This window comes from Lipotes vexillifer, unplaced genomic scaffold (genome assembly GCF_000442215.2).
Source record: "Lipotes vexillifer unplaced genomic scaffold, Lipotes_vexillifer_v1.1 scaffold614, whole genome shotgun sequence".
NCBI lineage: Eukaryota > Metazoa > Chordata > Mammalia > Artiodactyla > Lipotidae > Lipotes > Lipotes vexillifer.
In genome coordinates, this window is record NW_006787203.1 from 318046 (window position 1) to 338426 (window position 20381).

At 44.1% G+C, this 20381-nt stretch overlaps 2 protein-coding genes across 5 annotated transcripts in view; one reads left to right on the forward strand and one right to left on the reverse strand.

The window, feature by feature from the left end:
* Positions 1 to 5767, forward strand: part of MTUS1 (microtubule associated scaffold protein 1) — a 105953-nt gene extending 100186 nt beyond the window's left edge. For 3 of the 4 annotated variants that reach the window (XM_007459899.1, XM_007459900.1, XM_007459901.1), the window contains 3 exons: positions 2242 to 2358; positions 4917 to 5014; positions 5548 to 5767. In XM_007459899.1, the coding sequence (XP_007459961.1) occupies positions 2242 to 2358; positions 4917 to 5014; positions 5548 to 5761 (429 nt within the window). In that variant the 3' untranslated portion in view covers positions 5762 to 5767. The remainder of the gene's footprint in view (positions 1 to 2241; positions 2359 to 4916; positions 5015 to 5547) is intronic. The other variant, XM_007459902.1, reaches the window with a different exon arrangement.
* A 2734-nt stretch (positions 5768 to 8501) lies between these two features.
* Positions 8502 to 20381, reverse strand: part of PDGFRL (platelet derived growth factor receptor like) — a 48400-nt gene continuing 36520 nt past the window's right edge. Inside the window, exons 4-6 of the mRNA XM_007459903.1 lie at positions 15982 to 16275; positions 10822 to 10961; positions 8502 to 9026 (exon numbers count right to left, since the gene is read on the reverse strand). Of these exons, the coding sequence (XP_007459965.1) occupies positions 8838 to 9026; positions 10822 to 10961; positions 15982 to 16275 (623 nt within the window). The 3' untranslated portion in view covers positions 8502 to 8837. The remainder of the gene's footprint in view (positions 9027 to 10821; positions 10962 to 15981; positions 16276 to 20381) is intronic.

Genomic DNA, 20381 nt, shown 5'->3' on the forward strand with positions numbered 1-20381 from the left:
TTCCCCATTCCCCCCCCGCCCACAAACTCCCTAACCCTACGGGATCACCAGTCTCCTTTCTGTCTCTATCCATATACCTGTTCTAGAGATTTCATTGACATGAAATTGTGCTATATGAAGCTTTTTGTGTCAGCTTCTTTCCCTCAGCTTATGTTCTCAAGGTTCGTGCATACTGTAGCAGGTACAGACATTTCATTCCTTTTTATGGCTGAACAATATTTCATTGTGTGGATAATCCTCACTTTTTAAAAAAGTTATTTATTTATGGATGGCTGTGTTGGGTCTTCATTGCTGCTCACGGGCTTTCTCTAGTTGCGGCGAGCGGGGGCTACGCTTCCTTGCCGTGCACGGCCTTCTCATTGCGGTGGTGTCTCTTGTTGCGGAGCACGGGCTCTAGGCGTACAGGCTTCAGTAGCTGTGGCATGCGGGCTTAGTAGTTGTGGCGCACGGGCTTAGTTGCTCCGCGGCATGTGGGATCTTCCTGGACAAGGGATCAAACTTCGTAACCACTGCACCATCAGGGAAGTCCAGTCCTCACTTTTGAAAACTACAAATTTCTCTGGTAAACTCAACTTTCTCTTGCAACTTGTATCCTAACTCCTCTGTATCCCCCCAACTTTTTTTTGGCGGGGAGGCACTGCTTCGGTCTTTTCATTCCACGTATTTTGTGTCTGGGGCTGCAGAAGCAGAGCTTTTGTGCCACTTGAGACCTGTCGCAACCCTCGAAGTACCTGGGTCCCTCAGTGAGCTCTTCCGCTGATATGTCATTGAGAGACCCTCTAGACATTTGAATGCAATTGGATGAGGTCCTATTCAATGAAATTTCAAAGCTATTTATTCTGGAAGATTCTTAGAAAAATTCGATTGCAAAAGAAATCTGCAGACTTCACACGCAGGGTGTAAATCTTATGAATGGTTCAGGGAAAGCTTTTAAAGAGCTTCCTGATCCTGCAGCAGCTCCTGAAAAAGTTCAGAAGGGAAACAGGTTGAGGAAGGCAGGACTATCTCATGCCTTACCCCACCTAAGCCTACCCAGGTTGTGGGAAAGGAGCGTGTATGAGAGTGAGGGAGAAAGGGCCAGGTGGCAGAGAAGTAGGAAAAGGTGCAGTGGGGACGAGGCTGCATACACTCTGACTTTAAAAATCAGCAAGATGGGATATGCTCTCTTTATGGTTTAAAAAAAATCATATGTAAAAGGATAACAGTATATGAAATGTAGGAAGTTTCTGGAAGAGCCCTGGAGTTGATCGGGGGTTGGTCCCCACCCCAGCACTTTTGGGCCCTGAGCAGGTAGGTCGCTTGAGCTGTGCAATTCTGTCTCCTTCTGCGAAGTGAGGGGTTTAAGTGATCCCCAAGGGCACCTTCCCTGATTCTCCCTAAGGGTTGTTCCAGAGCATTAACCACCGTCCAGGAGGATAGTTTTGATGATTGACACCACTGATTTTTGTCTGAGAAATTCCCTCGCTGAACACCAGATCAATAGATTTTGTGCCTTTAACTTGTGTCGTGCATTTTGGAAGGTTCACTTGAATGTCAATAATTAAAGCAAGGAGTTGGGGAATCCACCCTGGTCTCGTGCTCTCAGAGGATGATCTCCCCTTACATAGTGTTTATCTTGCATAGAGTTTTCGCAGTGCACGTGCTCTATGCCATGTAGGTGTTCGGGTGTCACAAAATGATGGGGTGTTAATCCTGCTCTAGAAGTATGGCCAGGCTAACCTAGTCCCGTCATAGCGAACGTCCAAAAGACTCAGCACGTGATTGCCATTCCTCGTTTTCCAGAGAGCCCAATAAACACACTGCCTGTTCATTCCTCATGAGTTACTGACTTTGGATAGAGAGAACTATTGTTCCCTTTCTCCCCGCAAACACCTGGCCAGGACTTGGAATTGCGTACTCTCTAGCCAGAGTTCTGTTTTGTGTGGTAAGCTGGGGTTTTTATCTTACTTCCAATAAAATATTTGGTGCTACCAATGTTTTTTCCATGTTAAGTTACTGATGAGTGACGTGTTTGTTTTCAAATGTGAAATGTTTTATTTCATTCTTAAGACCAAAGACTTTGACGTTAAAGATGTCTTAACCCTTCTTTTCACCTTTCTTTGAAACTGCCCTAAGAAGGTTGATGTCTCTTGCTACTTGTTTAATTTCTAAATCTAATCAAATGTCTTTATATTAAGAGTTTGAACCATGTGAGTGTGTTAAATGATCAGTCACAGCCATATCCTGCTGTGTGTTTTCCAGAAAAACCCTCAGATCATGTATCTGGAGCAAGAGTTAGAAAGCCTGAAAGCTGTTTTAGACATCAAGAATGAGAAGCTGCACCAACAGGACATCAAGTTAATGAAAATGGAGAAACTGGTACATTTCATTCAGAACCTTAAACGGGGTAATACCTGAGGCACAGGAACTGGCCTCTGAACTAGACCTGTGGAACTGTCTTAATTTAAAGATAGGAAGCATAGGAGAGGTAGAAGAGGTTACATTTTCTTTTCCACGTCAGCCTAAGGCTTATTCATTGCTACCTTCTAGAACACTTTTTTCAAGGAACGTGTAAAAGGTAGCATTCAGTGTTTGGAAAAATGACAACTCGCGAGTGTCTCCCGTTTCAGTGGTCTGGGAATATCCACCTGCCTAAGAAGAATTTTTAAATAATGTAAAAGCTGTCCTTTAATACACCACCACCTCTGGGTGGGATTCTTTTGCTCAAAACTGTTGAGTACGTAAATTAATTCCATCAGAGCAGTTGAATCTTGCTATCTAAATTCTTCATCTTGCTTCATGTGAATTAGACTGTGATAAAAGAATTGCCCTTTTATAAAATTAATCTGGTTGCACAAGTAGCCAGCACTGTGCAAAATATGAATAAAGTTTAGTTTACGGCCTCTATGGCACAACTGACGTTAGCAGACGTTAGCATGTGACGAGTCCATCCAGGACTGCGTGTGTGAGCAGCGAGCCCAGTGCCATGTGAGCCCTGGTCCAGCCCTGGAACACGACTGCTAAGAGCCAGCAGTCTAGCCAAGCCTGCAGGGTTTGCCGCGGCAGCATAGGTGTTCCCAGCCAGTGCTGTACTTTGTACACCACTTTCGACTGTGCCAGGCCCCTCGCACTGCTTTGTCCCTTCTCCCCCTAATTATGGGCAACTCAGTGTTGAGTAAGTACCTCAGTTCAAACCCAAACCAGCCTTGGACAGTAGGAAGCATGGAAGTCACTCATCATTAGTTTGTTTGGTTTTTGGTGTTTGGTTTTTTTCTAGAGACTATTACCTATCAAGGGAGGTAAGAGCTAAGCCCCCATGTGGATAGATGGGCACTTTAAATGACCAGGAAGTTTTGTTTTTGTAAAGGACGGAAAGAACTCATGGTCTATTAATGGGCCCAACCTAGTATATACACCAGTTCCTGCCAAAGGTCATCCTGTTGTATCAGGTCTCATGACTGCCAATGTGGCCATCAACAATGACTCAGATAATCCTGTTAATAATTGGTTGCCCTGTATGCCATGCACACATCAAAACTCTTCAAACCATCATGTGCAGTAAGAACAGACTCTGCTGTAAAATTACTCATAGGTCTTGATCTTTGTCGATCCACAAGTATTTCTGTCCCTTGCCATGCCCAAGAGATTAGTCAGTATGGCATGGTGTATATGCAGAAGGGGTTAATACAACGACAGACAGGTAAACCCACTGTTACCTTGTTTATTTGTAAGCTCCAGGCCTTCATTGAAAATAAGACGCTTAGAAAGCAAGGAGGCTTTCTCAGTGTAAAAACTAGCTCTGCTGATAATTAGCTCTAAGAGTGAAATTCCAGGGCTAGTTTCCTCTCCAGTAAAATGAGGAATTGGATGAGATTAATATTTTAAGGCTAATTCCTACCCACAGTCTTTAATTCCAGGTTTTCCCACCTCATGTTTTTATCTTGAATTCCTTTATACTCCCTGGAAATTCCAATGCCCCCTTTTTCTGACACGCTAGTCACATTTGTTTTGGGTATTTCACTTGGTTGGCTTGTCCTAAGCTTTTTCTGGTTAATAAGATGTTAAGAACAGTAGGACTGCAAACTAAGAGCCAGAGTGACAGTAGCTTAGTCACGGGCAGCAGTGACAGGGACTTAGAATGAATTCTGACGGAGCTGTGATGTCGCCTCCGAGCAAGTAATAAAATCTTACCTTTAGAAAGTAAGCAGGGATGTAACTGGCAATTCATCGTGTTAACTGATTCAATGTCTTCTGGGCTTTTATCCTTCAATCTCTCAACTGATCAGTTTGTTTTCCTTGAAAGTTTAGCCTGGGCAAGCCCTAGGCAAACAAACGTATCTTCAGTTCAACTAAGGAGGAATGCTTTCTGTAGTGTCACTTGTTTATTTTAAGGCTCTATAGAGCTTTGTGGATTGCCTTATGTGACCACTCGGAGGTAAATGCTGAAGGGAACCGGGAGACCATGATTAAAGTCATATTAAACATTGCCACGAACTGAATTTTCATCAAATGTGGGGTTCTTTTTTTTCTTTCAGAATTTACCATAAGAAGCTGTGGTGCCTCTGATAAAGAAAACGGCTGCTAGGCAGCCAGTGTTTATCACCTTGAAACTGAAAGAGGCACAGCCCCCAAGGGTTGCCAAAGGCAGGGCACCAATTCTTGAGAATTCTAAAACAGTGTGAACAAATCACTAACCCCTTGGGTTTGTCCGTTTTCAAGTGGCCTGGCATACCTTTAAAAAGTAATATCCATGTGCTCTGTTTTGCTGCAGTAGATTCTTTTTGCAGTGCGTCAGTGTAGAGACAGTCAACATACCATTAAACTTTCCCGAATTAAATCTCTCCAGTGTGTGCTGGTGTCAGGAAGGTACCTTAGGGAAATAAGGGGCTTTATGTAATTTTTAATGTATAAATGTTGGTACTCTTGTTGACACCAAGGTGGACAACAACACAGCACTGGTGGACAAACTGAAGCGATTCCAGCAGGAGAATGAAGAATTAAAAGCTCGGATGGACAAGCACATGGCAATTTCAAGGTAAAAATAAAACTGTCCTATTTTCCCCGAGCTCCTCCCTTACTGAAACATCGAGTGTTACTTTCTCACCACACTCCACCCATGCCCCTCCTGGAAATGCAACAGAAGCGGGTAGTTAATGAGGTTCTGATTTCTATCCGGAAAAATACGATTGTAGCATTTAGTGCCATTACCACAGTGGCCTGGACCAAAGGCTGAGTCCTCAGCGGGCAAGCCTTCCCTTCCCTTTCAGAGAAAGACCACCACAAGACCAAACAGGAAACAGCCCCACACGTACGAGGGTCTTAAGACATGCAGTATAGCTGTGGGAGCGTCACTCACCCTACTATGAAATTGCCCCAAAGTGCAGCTTTTTCTTTGGCTCTAGGTCACACTTCCCGGGTTTCTCTGCCAGCCCAGTACCCATGCACAGTAGCTCCTTTTATTCCAAAGAGATCAAATTTAAAATAGTAAGATTTTTTTCAACCTTTAAAGAAAAGAAAGAAGCAAGTCAGAGTCACAGGATTTCTGGCTTTTTTTTTTTTGTCTTCCAGGCAACTTTCCACAGAGCAGGCCGTCTTGCAGGAGTCGCTGGAGAAGGAGTCCAAAGTCAACAAGCGCCTCTCCATGGAGAACGAGGAGCTGCTGTGGAAGCTGCACAACGGGGACCTGTGCAGCCCCAAGAGGTCCCCCACGTCACCCGCCATCCCCTTCCAGTCGCCGCGGAACTCCGGCTCCTTCCCCAGCCCCAGCATCTCGCCCAGATGACCTTCCTGGGAGCTGGAGACAGACTGCGTTTCTGCAGTACTGACCCACCCACAATCGTGGGGGCAGGGGCCGGGGCTGGAGCCACCTTCACTGACACGCACAGCCTGTCCTAGAACTGGAAAGTCACGGGCCGAACCGGCCCCTTCCAGACAAGACCAGAACTCTGGAGGAAGACGTCCGACTCGGTCCAGGAGACTCCTCCCCAAACGATGCTGTCGGAATGGATCTACATGGACGCTGTTGCACAAAGCACTTATGGAACGAGAAGATCTTGTTCGTTGCCTTTTTCACCTACGCATAAGGGGGAAAACTCTCAGGGGCCTGTTAAGATAAAGATTTATATAACCTTTGTAACGTTCTTCACCACAGACACCTTCTTGTGATTTACATTTTGGTCTGACTGGGGATGTGTGAATGAAGTGGATGTAACCGAGTGTCACGTGTCTGATGCTGCCTCCTTTGCTGAGTCTGTCTGGAGATGTGCTAATCAAATAGTCAGTGTATGCATCTCTGCAAAAGCCATAGAAGAAAGAGCAGTAGTTGCTAGAACTAGAATTCTTTACCACCAACCCCGCTCAGCCCTTTGCCATGGTGCGGGGGGAGAGGGAGAGACAGAAAGAGCTCTGACTTGCCCACGTCTGTTCATGCTTTGCATCCTTTCGGAGTTACTTCTTGGCAGCCTTTCAGTGTTCAGCCATGTCAGTTGAAACTAGCTAGATTTTTAAAACTTACCCATGTGGACGTAAAATACTACAATCCATTTTCTCAGGCTATGAGCAAATGTAGAACCCTAATTTTGCTTTTTAAAAAATGTGTATAAAGAAAGGGCAGTACCAATGGATTGCTTTCTGCCTTATTTTTATCTTGATCTGAGCTATCCTCAGTGATTTCAACTGGCTGCTTCTCTCCCACTATCCCCATTCCCCCCCTCTCCTTTCTCCCCCATCCAGAGCCACAAAAGCAAACCTTCTACCTCCTTCCTGCTTTTTCTCTGGGACAAGGAATATGCTTTTCCAGAGCCAGCTCATCTTCAAGGTGCTGAACCACTTTCCAAATAAACCAAGGCCTGGGTCCGATAGTATAAATTTTGGGAAGTCCTAGAGAGATTAAAGAATGAAAAAGACTCATTGGCTAGCAGAACTAAGAAAGATAGGACTCAGTGCTTATGGATGAACATGAGCACCTTGATAACAGAACAAAACAGTCTCTGGAGATAATGCTAAACTTGCCCGTACCTTTGAGGCGTCCTCCTGTCCTTGGAAAGGTAGCAGATGACCAGCTGGTGAGAGAAGAATGTGGCTTGTGCAATTCTTCTCCAATTTGCATTTCAATTTCTTTTCAAAACTTCACTCATTACCTCCCCCACTTCTAAGACTTTGGGGGAGGTGGAAGGAAGAACTGTGGCTTTTTTCTGTCTCCCTGCACGTGTCAAGCTTGTGCTGTATTTACCAATCAGCAATAATGATGTTCGATGGCTGTACAAATAAGCGCTATAGTAAGAACAGATTCAGGCTACTAGAGATGGACCTTTGAGTTGACATTTACATATACACTACAAAGCAGATTGATATTCATGATGCATGTGTTTTTTTTGTTTTACTAGTGATTGTGTCTGAAGTTTATAACCTCCAACCGTTGATTATGTGTGTAACCTTCCGTGTTTGTTTCTGATAAATGGGAACGTAGGTTCACTGCCACCTCCTGGAATCTCTCTGCTCACCTTTCCAAGTTGTTCTCAATGTCCTTAGCCAAAGTTGGGTTTGCCATCCTTTCCCTGCACATGGTCAGTCTCGGGCTGTTCCCTGCTGTGCTCCATGCCACTTAGGTGTCTGGGGAAATGATCCTTACACAGTTAATATAAAATGTCTTCAGAGAATGGGAGACAACAGGAGAGAAGATAGGAGACAAAACACAGAACTGTAAAATTATCTTCAAACCAAATGTTACCACTTAGGATGCAAAATGTTGGCACGTCATAAAAATACGGATGTGTAAACAACTGTAGTTGTGCTCAGTTTGTAGTGATGGAAAGTATTTTACTTTGATCAAATAAATAATGCTGGAATATTCAATAGAAGAATTGCATCCTCTGACATACTTCACCCTCCAAAGTGTTACCCAGTTTATAGCAGCCCTCCACTTCACCCTCCAAAGTGTTACCCAGTTTATAGGAATTGACATCGTGTCGTCTCCTTCTTAACCTATTTCCCAGGAATTTCCAGTGCAACCACAAAATTGGTCATGGGCTGAAATTTGGCTCACAGAGCTAGACTTAGAGCTTTTCTTTTCTAAATTCAAAGCTATGTGTATTTGAGAAATAAATTTTTACTGGTTTTAATAATAAGTTCCGCTGTATAAGGTAAGAAAATTGGAACAGCTACAGTCTAAATATTTTTGAAGATGGTTAAAAAAAAAAAGCCTAAACGAAGTTGAATCTTGCTTGATCTGTGCATCTATTTTATATCAAAAGTTAAACTTTTAAAAACACATGCTGTGGTTCTTATAGAATGTCTAATCTAGAACTAGTACTTTTGAGTGCAGTGGTTAAAAAGTTTACATATTTTTTGATACCTTCATATCATACAATAGTTCATGTTGTATAGTTGAACTATATTATTACTCCGTTTTTAGATTCTCATATTTTGTGGTTGTTATATCAAAGAGAATATTAGCTATTGACTCAGACATTGCTGCCCCAAAAATCCTTCTGGATGTACTTCAAGCCAACTTAAAAAACGAGCACTTAGCCCATTTTTTGTTTTTTACAAAAACTTGCTCGTTTAATAGAAATGATTATATAAAGTTGTTTACATATATGCCTTCTTAGTACAAACACTAGAAACCCATATACGTAGGTCAGCAGTCAGAATACATGCTTTCTGCTAGAATTAACACGTCTATAATTAGACCGGATGACTTCCTTTTAGTTTGGAGGTCTGGGTCTGACTCACAAGGCAGGGCCTGGCGTTTGGCACTTGACATCAGCCTCTGGCAAAGCACTAGTCAAAAGAACCCTGGAGCTGGTTGTGTACACAAGTGGGCTTTCCATCAATTCATTTATATTTCATCTTCCAAGTCAGGAAAACTCCACAGTGGTAGCTACTGAGGTCTGTCCTCGGAGATTCTGAGCGGTGCAAATGTAATAACCTGCGTCAACCATCTCAAAGTCTTCAACAATCAGGACGCTCTGGGAGATCCTCGTGGTGTGGCCCAGTCCTCTGTGGATCAGCCGCCAAGTGTCTTGAATCGTCACGGGCCTTTCATCCTGTTGAACGACACCCACCGGGGCTGAAGCACAAACCACAAGCTGCTGTAAACAGCTCCTATTCATCCTCTGCAAAGTGCAAAACACATGCTTCTAAAAGACTATTTGGTATGCGCAGCTCAACACTGTCTAGTCAGTTTAGGCTGCATTTTTTCCAAGCAGTCTTGAATTTCATTATGCTGTTTGGCTTTCACTTTCTGCCCTTTTTTTTTTTTTTTTTTTTTTTTGGGTTTGGAGTATAACTGCTTTAAAAAGGTGTGTTAGTTTCTGCTTTATATTAAAGTGAATCAGTTATACATATATATATATCCCCATATCTCTTCCATTTTGCGTCTACCTCCCTCCCACCCTCCTTATCTCACCCCTCTAGGTGGTCACAAAACACCAAGTTGATTTCCCTGTGCTATGCAGCTGCTTGCCACTAACTATCTATTTTACATTTGGTAGTGTATAAATGTCCATGTCCCGTGTCCCCTGCATCGGCAGGCGGACTCTCAACCACTGTGCCACCAGGGAAGCCCTCTTTCTGCCCTTTTCATCAATGTTTCTAGTTAATATAAATTTTATTCTTTTGGAACTCCAAGAATGTGGGACTGGTATTAGGCATAAGAATACAGATAAAATTTTCCACTGCTCTCCTGTTGACACTCCCCACGTTCACCCCTTTGCGCAGTGGTTCTTATTCACAGAACTTAAAGTCAAAAAGAAGCCCGAAGCACTCACCGTGTAAATGAATACAAGCCCCTAATTGTTCAGACTGCGAGAGGGAGACGTAAGATCAGTCAAATGTGCCACAGGACTACAGTGGGAGAGAAGTTGTACCGAGGATGGATAATGTGACACCCTAGGTGACTTAACTTCGTATTTCTAGAAAGTGAGATGGTCACTTTTGAGATGCTTCTTCCAACTTTGGTGATAAGTAGTGTTTTCTGGATTAGTTTAACATAACTGTAATATTTATAGTATTACTAAATTAATACCCTTTCTGCTAATTAGCAACGTAAAAAAAAAACCCACCTCTAATGAAAATTATTAATGTCTTCTAAATGGAAAAACACTTTTTAAAAACAAGTACCTAGTACTAGAAAAGTACCATTCTCCAGGGGGAGTTATTTTCCACCAATCACAGCCCTTAAACCAGAAGTGTATTGGCTACCGAGTGAGTACATCTTAGGAGGCCAAATCTCTTCTGGCAACAAAGGGATTTTTCCATGTTGGTAGCAAAGCTGTTTATTTTTGTGAGCAGAACAGGCCCAGAGGCTACATGTGCTGGAGTTGTTTTTATGGGAAGTCTATTTTAAAATGATCTCGGCCTCACAGCACCTTTTTGAAGGCCTGGATTTATATGCCTACTTGGTGGTTGTCTACTTTGAGCTCCTTGCTCTGGGGCCCAGCTTTTATAGGGGAGAATACTGAAGGATTCCAGAAGGAGGTTAGATTGGCCTCCAATCGACCCAGAATTCAGATTGAAGATTGAGGTTGCAGGTGAAGGAAGGAGGCCCTCCTTTCCTGTTCATGCCCTGTCCCCTTCCTTAAGGGTCATGAAGAAAAATAACATGAAGAGAGTACATTGACTGAATTGCCTAATGGAACCCAGTCACTTTTTTCCTGTCCTTTAAAAAAAGCCATTTGTAAATATACTGAAACATCTTAGGAGAAAACAAGTGAGCCTTAGCCCTACCATAGCTGCACACGTCTCCCATACGTCTTTGAGTTACAGTCCGTATCAGTGAGTTGGGGGGTGGGTAGGGAACAAAACAAGTAAGGCAGCTGGCTGAGGCTGGGATACGCTTACCTTCTGCCCTGGGTAGATCCACCTGAATTCCACCTCCACATCCGGCTCCCCGAGGACCGTGCAGAGGACGCTGATGTCATCCCCACCCTTCACTTTGTTTGCAGATGCCAAGATGGTTGTTGATGGAGGTCCACTGGGAACTGGAAGTGAGCAGGGGACAGGGGACGTGAGATGAAATCCATGGGCCGTGGCAGAGACAAACCAACAGACGTGTTCTCTTCTTTGGGCAGGTATGGAACATTCCTGCCTTTCTTCAGCTCCCCACCTAGCATCGGGCCTACCCTCTCCACCTCTTGTGGTTTCCTCTGACACCTCCTCTTCCTCTACCTTGGTGGTCCGTCGCCCAGAAGTCCCCAGGTCCAGGCGCTACACTTGTAATGAGGAGAAGAGCCCAGAAGGTCTGCCAGGAGCTCACGTGAAGGCAATACAAAGGCGGGGGACTGGGGGCAGAGCAAGTAGAAGGAAGAGAAGGCAGCCTGGAGGGAGAGCCACTGACGGGTGAAGATGGACGGGTGTGCGGCCTCAGGAAGGAGAGTCTGAGCCCACCAAAGGGAGAGACATTTGTAGGAAGGGTGTGTGATGTTTCTACTTCACAGCATTTCTGAGACAAAATTCTTCATTAGGCTCAGTTCACTCGAGTAAGTTTGACAGCAGCCTTGAGCAAGGCCACGGGCTGGGAGTGGAGGCTATGGCAGCGAACCAGACAGACGTGGTCTCTGAGCCCTGGGGCCTCTATTCTACTGGGAGAGGCAGAGACACTCAGCAGGTCACCGTGTGGTTGGTTTAGAACCTGAGCTGTGGGAAGAACTTGAAGGAGAAGCCCAGAGTGCTGGGGAGGTTCAGGATGGTCTGAGAAGCAGGAAAGGCTTCCTTAAGGGAGGTTTGAACTAAAATCTGAAGGAAAAAGGGGAGGCACCAGCAGACAGGCACGGAGGGGAGGTGGGGGAAGCCTGGGAGAGGGCAGAGGCCGGCCATGCAAGAAGACCTTTCAGGCCACGTGGAAGATTCTGACTTTGGTTCTAGGAAAAGCAGAAACCCACTGAATGGTTTTAACTGGAGCTATAATCAGCTACAGTGCAGAAGATGGAGAAAGCATGGGCACAGAAGACAGCAGTTGGAAAGGTATTCATATTGGCCCAAGGAAGAGATGATGATGGTTGAACTCTTTGCAGTAGGATGGAGAGAAACAGCAGAATTTGGGGGATTTGATGGAATAAGTCAAAAGAACTGGGAGGAGCCGGGAGTGTTTGGGGCTTCTGCACCCTGGAACTGCAGTGCTATCACTGGGAGGAGGAAAGCTGGAGAGCCAGACCTGGGAGGAAGGCCCAGAGTCCAGGGAAGGGCCTGTGAAGCATCTCAGCACAGATGTTAGGGAGAGAATTGGATACACGAAGCTGGCACTCACAGATCCGGGCCACATACATTCCCCTGGGAGTGATTAGTGAATAGATACGCAGCAGAGCATGGCTATGGTTGAGACCACCCAGGAAGAGGATGAGGACAGACAAAGAAGGTGCCTTGGGGAACTCCAACCCTTAAAACCTGGGAGAGCCAGCTCATTCTATGAGGCCACCATCACCCTGGTACCAAAACCAGACAAAGATACCACAAAAAAAGAAAATTACAGGCCAATATCACTGATGAACATAGATGCAAAAATCCGCAACAAAATACTAGCAAACCGAATCCAACAACACATTAAGAGGATCATACACCATGATCAAATGGGATTTATCCCAGGGATGCGAGGATTCTTCAATATATGCAAAGCAATCAATGTGATATGATACACCACATTAACACACTGAAGAGTAAAAAACATATGATCATCTCAACAGATGCAGAAAAAGCTTCTGACAAAATTCAACACCCATTTATGATAAACTCTCCAGAAAGTGGGCATAGAGGGAACCTGCTGCAATGTAATAAAGGCCATATATGACAAACCCACAGCTAACATCATTCTCAACAGTGAAAAGCTGAAAGCATTTCCTCTAAGATCAGGTACAAGACAAGGATGTCCACTCTTGCCACATTTATTCAGCATAGTTTTGGAAGTGCTAGCCACGGCAATCAGAGAAGAAAAAGAAATAAAAGGAATCCAAATCGGAAAAGAAGAAGTAAAACTATCACTGTTCACAGATGACATGATACTATATGCAGAAAATCCTAAAGACGCTGCCAGAATACTACTAGAGCTCATCAGTGAATCTGGTAAAGTCGCAGGGTACAAAATTTAACACACAGAAATCTGTTGCTTTCCTATATACTAACAACGAAAGATCAGAAAGAGAAATTAAGGAAACAATCCCATTTACCATCACATCAAAAAGAATAAAATACCTAGGAATAAAACCTACCTAAGGAGGCCAAAGACCTGTACTCAAAAAACTGTAAGATGTTGATGAAAGAAATCAAAGATGACACAAACAGATGGAGAGATATACCATGTCACTGTCAAAATGACTATACTACCCAAAGCAATCTACAGATTCAGTGCAATCCCTATCAAATTACCAATGGCATTTTTCACAGAATTAGAACAAAAAAATTTTACAGTTTGCATGGAAACACAAAAGACCCCAAATAGCCAAAGCAATCTTGAGAAAGAAAAATGGAGCTGTAGGAATCAGGCTCCCTGACTTCAGACTATACAAAGCTACAGGAATCAAAACAATATGGTACTGGCACAAAAAACAGAAATATAGATCAATGGAACAGGATAGAAGGTCCAGAGATAAAGCCAAGCACCTATGGTAACCTAATCTATGACAAAGGAGGCGAGAATATACAATGGAGAAAAGACAGTCTCTTCAATAAGTGGTGCTGGGAAAACTGGACAGCTACATGTAAAAGAGTGAAATTAGAACACTCCCTAACACTGTACACAAAAATAAACTCAAAATGGATTAAAAACTTAAATGTAAGGCCAGATACTATATAACTCTTAGAGGAGAGCATAGGCAGAACACTCTCTCACATAAATCACAGCAAGATCTTTTCTGATTCACCTCCTAGAGTAATAAAAATAAAAACAGAAATAAATAAATGGGACCTAATGAAACTTAAAAGCTTTTGCACAGCAAAGGAAACCATAAACAAAATGAAAAAAGAACCCACAGAATGGGAGAAAATATTTGTAAATGAATCAACCGATAAGGGATTAATCTCCAAAATATAACAACAGCTCATGCAGCTCAATATCAAAAAACAAAGAACCCAGTCAAAAAATGGTTAGAAGATCTAAATAGACATTTCTCCAAAGAAGACATTCTGATGGCCAAAAAGCACATGAAAAGATGCTCAACATCACTAATTATCAGAGAAATGCAAATCAAAACTACCATGAGGTATCAACCTCACACCAGTCAGAATGGCCATCATCAAAAACTCTACGAACAATAAACACTGGAGAGGGTGTGGAGAAATAGAAACCCTCCTACACTGTTGGTGGGAATGTAAATTGGTACAACCACTATGGAGAACAGTATGGAGGTTCCTTAAAAAACTACAGACCTACTGTATGACCCAGCAATCTCACTTCTGGGCACATATCCAGAGAAAACCATAATTCAAAAAGATACATGCACCCCGATGTTCACTGCAGCACTATTTACAATAGCCAAGACATGGAAGCCATAAGTGTCCATTGACAGAAGAATGGATAAAGAAGATGTGATATATATATATATATATATATATATATATATATAATGGAATATTACTCAGCCATAAAAAAGAATGAAGTAATGCCATTTACAGCAACATGGATCGACCTAGAGATTGTCATACTGAGCAAAGTAAGTCAGACACAGAAAGACAAATATCATATGATATCGCTTATATGTGGAATCTAAAAACTGGGTACAAATGAACTTATTTACAAAACAGAAATAGAATCGTAGATGTAAAAAACAAACCTATGGTTACCAGGGGAGAAAGCAGGGGGAGGGATAAATTGGGAGATTGGGATTGAGATATATACACTACTATATATAAAACAGATAACTAATAAGGATCTACTGTATAGCACAGGGAACTCTACTCAAGACGCCATAATGGCCTATATGGGAAAAGAATCGTAAAAAGAGTGGACATATTTACATGTATAACTAATTCATTTTGCTGTACACCTAAAGCTAACACAACACTGTAAATCAACTACACTCCAATAAAAGTTCTTTAAAAAAATTAAAGAGCTGGCAAAGCAGAATGAGAAGGCTGTGGGGAAAGCAGGGAAAAAAATGGGACCAGGGGAGAGAGGGTTTCAGCAGGCAAAGTAGAATCTAGAAGGACAAGGACAGAAACTTGTCTGCTGGACTTAATGGCCTGGGAGGGCCTTTAGCCAAGGCTGCTTTGGTGGAGCTCAGGGGAGAAAGCTAAGGAGCATGTGGGAGGGGAGAGGATGGATGGGGACCGAGAGGGCTCTTTCAGGGAGTCTGGCTGTGATGGAGGAGAGAGATGGCTGCAGCGGAGGGTGGTTAATGGAGGGCTGAAAGGGTTATTTGGTAGCAGTGTTGGAGACTGTGGCCTTGTGAATAAGTCTCACGGCTGAGAACAAGGGGCATGAAGGAGCCTAAGTTCTCATCTCAGAGAGCAGCTGGCTCTGGGGCCACTCACCCCGTCACAGGGTCCCTGAGCAGGACGCCTCCACCCCACATGCAGACCGCTCACCAGGCTCACGTCAGAGCTCCTCGGAGGGAGGACAGCCCTCAGTGAGGGGCCCCTCCTCTCCGCCCTCACAGGGCTGCGGAGGGCGCTTTCCCTCCTGCAAGTCGGGGCAGGGAGGCCCGAGAGAACCGCTTGTCAAGGGAGGGGAGGTGACGGGTGGTGCTGCAGTAGGAGAGCTGCTCGCTGGCTGACCGTGTGCCCGAAGCTCAGGCTGGAGAGCACGGGAGGATGGCATGGGGATCCCCATGATCAATCACACGGAGGCAGGACCAGAGTGAATGCTGCAAGGACTTGAAGAGAAGGGAGTCGGAGGGAGTTGCATTGGGATCACGGGCAAGGAGGTAGAACGTTCTAGAAATGGTGGTGCTGCAGAGGAGCCTTTAAAAACAGCATTCTGTGCCTACTTTCCCTCCATAATTGGGAACAGCAGAACCTGATGCTGACCAGCTGGAAGTGACTCATCTCGGCCCTGGAGGGGAGCGGGCTTACCTTCTGCATAGAGCAGCTGGTACTTGACAGAGATCTGAGACTTGGCCCCTGCCTCCGCCTTGCAGTAGACCACCCCCTGGTGGTCAGAGTGAGGTTGCAGATACACAAAGCCTCTCTTCATATCATAAACGATGTCTGTTCCGTTGGCCTGGATCTCCTTGGCCGGGAACTCCCTGTGGAGCGTGACTTTGGCCGACAGGACAGTCACTCGACAAGGAACCACAGCCTGTCTGTCCGGGTTCAAGTAGACGACATCAAAGTAACTGGGAGAAGGTACAAAGAGTTCTCCTTTCTCTGCAAAGGGAAAGACACAGCCTCATTTATTCTGCAGAAACAAGGTAAGAGCACTTAAAGGGATTCTTATATTCAGGGCACAAAGACGAGGGTGGATTGGCAACATACTCGGATAATGGGGTCCTTATGAATTGAAAAGGCTATTTTCAAAAATGCTTTTCCTTTTTTGGAAGACGGATGTTACTTCGCATCTTCTTAAAGGAAACAAAATAGGTATTAGTTCAAGCCCAAATCAGGCCCATTGGATTGTCCCACTTAGGAAGCAGGGAAGGAGGCCGATTTCCTTGTGTTAAGAGCAGCTTTAACACCTGTGAACAACCTGCTGTGTGTCTAGAGAAGTCAGCCCCACAGCCCTTGCTTAGTGTCCGCCCGTTGGGAGGAACTTCCTGGCTCAGCAGGGCCTCTCTGAGACGGGCCCAGTGAGGGTGCTGGTGTCCTCACAGCCCAGAGGACTCGTTCCTGGCAAGGTCAATGCAAAGGGAATCAAGCAGGGACAGATGAGGAACCCGCTGGTCTCAGGGTCTGGGCTCTGCTTGGCTGCCACTGGGCTGGGGACCTTCAGCCATTTGCTTACACTTCTCCTGTTCCCTTTGAAATCGCGCTGCATGTTCTTTAAGCTCTAGATGATGGCATTTTTATCTTACAGAAATGAGGACTGGTTTATCCATACGTTCCTCAGGACAGTCAAGGGACTCTGGCTTGGGTTTGGGGGGTTTTGTTTTTTGTTTTGGGCACGGCACATTAAATACTTTGTTTTCTGGATCATTCTGTGAGAGATTACACTAATATCTAAGAGAAATCTTTGAACTGAATCACACAACATTTATTCAATTGTCTCCCATGTTTTCCCACAATATTCCCGAAACAATTATTCTTGGCTTTCTTCACTAGCCTTTGTGCCCCAGTTGTACGATTTTTTTTGTTTTTTAGGTTGGGGACAGAATTCCTGGACACAATAGCAAATGTCTTCACGGGCCAAGAGTTCTTTGGCTCTGAGTGCCAGCTTCTGTAACATGGAATCATGGCTTACTGAGTCTCCATCTTTTGCAAGACTTTCCATCAGCCTGGGTGACTTGTGCCACTTCATGATAAACTGACCTTCAGGCTTAGGCTGAGGGCACCTTGACCAACGTCGTACCTACTGCCCCTGTGCCCACACAGAATAAGTCTGTGTGGCCTTGAATGTATCACTTCATCTCTCTGTGCTTCAACAGCCCCATTTGTAAAGAGGAGAATCTGGAGCAGATAGTATTAAAGATCTCTTTTTAGCAAACGTATTTAAGGAATGTATGGTTGTCAGATTCAGAAACAACTTTTGTTTTAAGGTTTTATGGAGGAATCTGAACCAACGAGCAAAGCCAGTAGAAGTGGACAATCTGAACTTCAGAACACAAAAATGAGGTCTTACTTCCTGTACTATAATCCATGCTTTGAAAGAAGTGACCACACCAGTTGCTTTAACAAACAGAAAAAAATATGTATTTGCCAAGTGAATGGAGTAAGCAAGGCTGCAGGAAGAATATATGAATGAGTAAACAAATATCTATGAATTAAACCTGTCAAATTTTCATTTATTCATCGCTTGACATTAAGCATGTACTACATAAAATATTTTATTAATTCATTTGGTTATTGTAACTTGAAAAATAATACTGAACTTTCTTTAAAATGAAAAAAATATTTGCCATCAGTAGATTCCATCTACCAAAAAAAAGTATGTTCAAGTTTATATTTAAAATTATAGATCACATATTCCCCCCACTCAAAAACCTTAGTTAATAGGCTATAAGCTAAAATCCAAATTATAACAAACTCCACATTTGGTAAAGTGCTTGTTAATGTGGTTTTACTACATTTGTAAACTGGAGCCTATGCCTTTTACTATGAAGGCGGCCTACTGCTGGTAAAGCTCCTCCTCCTTGATCTGGGCAGTGGTTACATATGTACAGTTCCCTTGAGGATCACCCACTGAGCTGCGGAGTCGTGATTTGTGTATTTCCCTTTGTATACATTATACTTCAATACAAAGTTAGAGAGGGGGGAAAAAACCCTCTGAGAGCCTCCTGGATGCAGATTAAATATAACATGTGGCAGTCGCTTAATCAAAAATTGCACAAATTAACCACAGTCAAAAGAAGCTTCACAGTGTTTGCAATCCACCCGTAGGAAACATAAAAACATAATGAATGCCAGACTTTTCTCTGTGTGGGTGGTAGGGAAGCATATGTTCTGAAAGACTCCAGAGCCAATAGCCTCCATAACAGCCCATCTTGGTTTTCCAAACCCACCCAATGGCTGAAAAGACACATCGCTAAACCTTATACCGAAAATCCAACCGGACTCCTAGTGCCGAGGAATAAGAAAACGATACAACGCTTCAGGTCGCGTCCCTGATCCAGGTTTCTTGAAGGTTGAAATAAATATTGATTTTTTTCAGCCTTCCTTTGATGCACAAAAGGGCTTCTGTAAGTTAAGAGGATCTACCTCCAGAACTCAGAGAACCTATGACCCTAGTGAGACAGTCTGCTCGAGGGAAGTCTTCAGTTCAAAACCTCAGCTCCAAAAACCACTATTTGGGGAAGACGTGACAGTGCTAATCGTGGCAAAGAATTTTCATTCTGCAATTTGAAATATGGTATCAGTTCTTGTCCAGAACAACAGGCTCTGTTAGTGTTCATTAGTTGCCTTTTCCACTGCTGCTTCCTGGTGTCGTATCATACTAAGGGCGTATGGGCACTTCTGGGTGGCACATTCCAGAATGAGGCTCAGAAGCGATGGCCCATGAACAACTGTCAGCAATTCTGACAACACCATTTATGCTAGCTCATGTGTGCCTGTCAATCTGTCCATCACCTTGTCTTAAAAGTGGGTTAAGGCAGTAAGAACATTGGATCCTGGATCAGAAAAACGGGGTTTGACTCTACTCCACCACGTGAAGTCACGGAACGTGGAACAAATCACCTTGCCCTGTTGCGTCTCAGCATCAGCATTATTATTTCTAAAACAGATAATTAAGTAGTTTCCACTTACTTCCTCATGGTATTGTGGAAATGAAATGAGAGGCATGTGTTTCCAGGATTGCGGAGCACCCTGCTCGTGTATCTGCTTGCCAGAGAGGAGCTCTTTGGGTAGGAGGGGAGAATGTATGAGATTTTGCTAAAGCATTCATTAATGGCCAGAGCCTAAGGTCATTTGAGTTGTAGACCTAAGTCACTGTGGCAGCCCCTGCCCAGACACTAAGAAAGCCTCCTGGCTTCACCTGAAATGCCTTGGACAACAGCAGCCCAAGGGCATAGCATTTGAAAGATTCCTGAAAGCTGTTCCTGACCTCTGAGCCTTGCTGGAGAACGTCTTCCTCCAAACTCTAGAACTGAGAGATCTCAGCAGAGGAAGGAGGCTGGCAAGCTACTCTCCAGGGCCCGTTTCTCCAAGTGCAAGTTCCACCTGGCAAGCCCAGATCTGACCCTACAGGGGAGAAGATCCGCATATTTTCAGGCACCTCACTTGGACTCAGGCATCAGGATTGGAGCCACACAGGCTGCAGCCGCTGGGAACACGGCCCCCAAAACTCAGCTCAGCTCGTAGTACTCACAAAGACAAACGCGCGGAGGCCTTTAGCCAGGCATCCTGTGACTATGGAGCTTCCAGAAAGGAGCTCATCAGAGATTGAGAGCACAGTGACGGAAAGTCTACAGCTACTCTGTGCAATAGAGCTTTCTGTGATGATGGGTGGTCCTCTGTCCCCACCATCCATTAGGACAGCTACAGCCACATGTGCCAGTAGAGCACTTGAAGCATGGCAAGTGCCACCGAGGAACTGAGTTTTTAGCTTTAATTGTAACTAATCCCCATTTACATTTAAAGTCACACATGTCTAGTGGCTACAATATTGGACAATGCGGTACAGACTCTGGAAACAGACAGTTCTGGGTGCAAATCCTGGTTCAGCCACTTACTTGCAGTCTGACCTGAAGGACTTACTTAATCTCTCTAAACCTCAACTTTCCCATTGGGGGAAAAAAAAGATGATATTAGTACTGACCCTGAAGGGTTCTTGTGAGACTTACATGAAATAATCGATGTAATGCATTGAGCCCAGAGCCTGG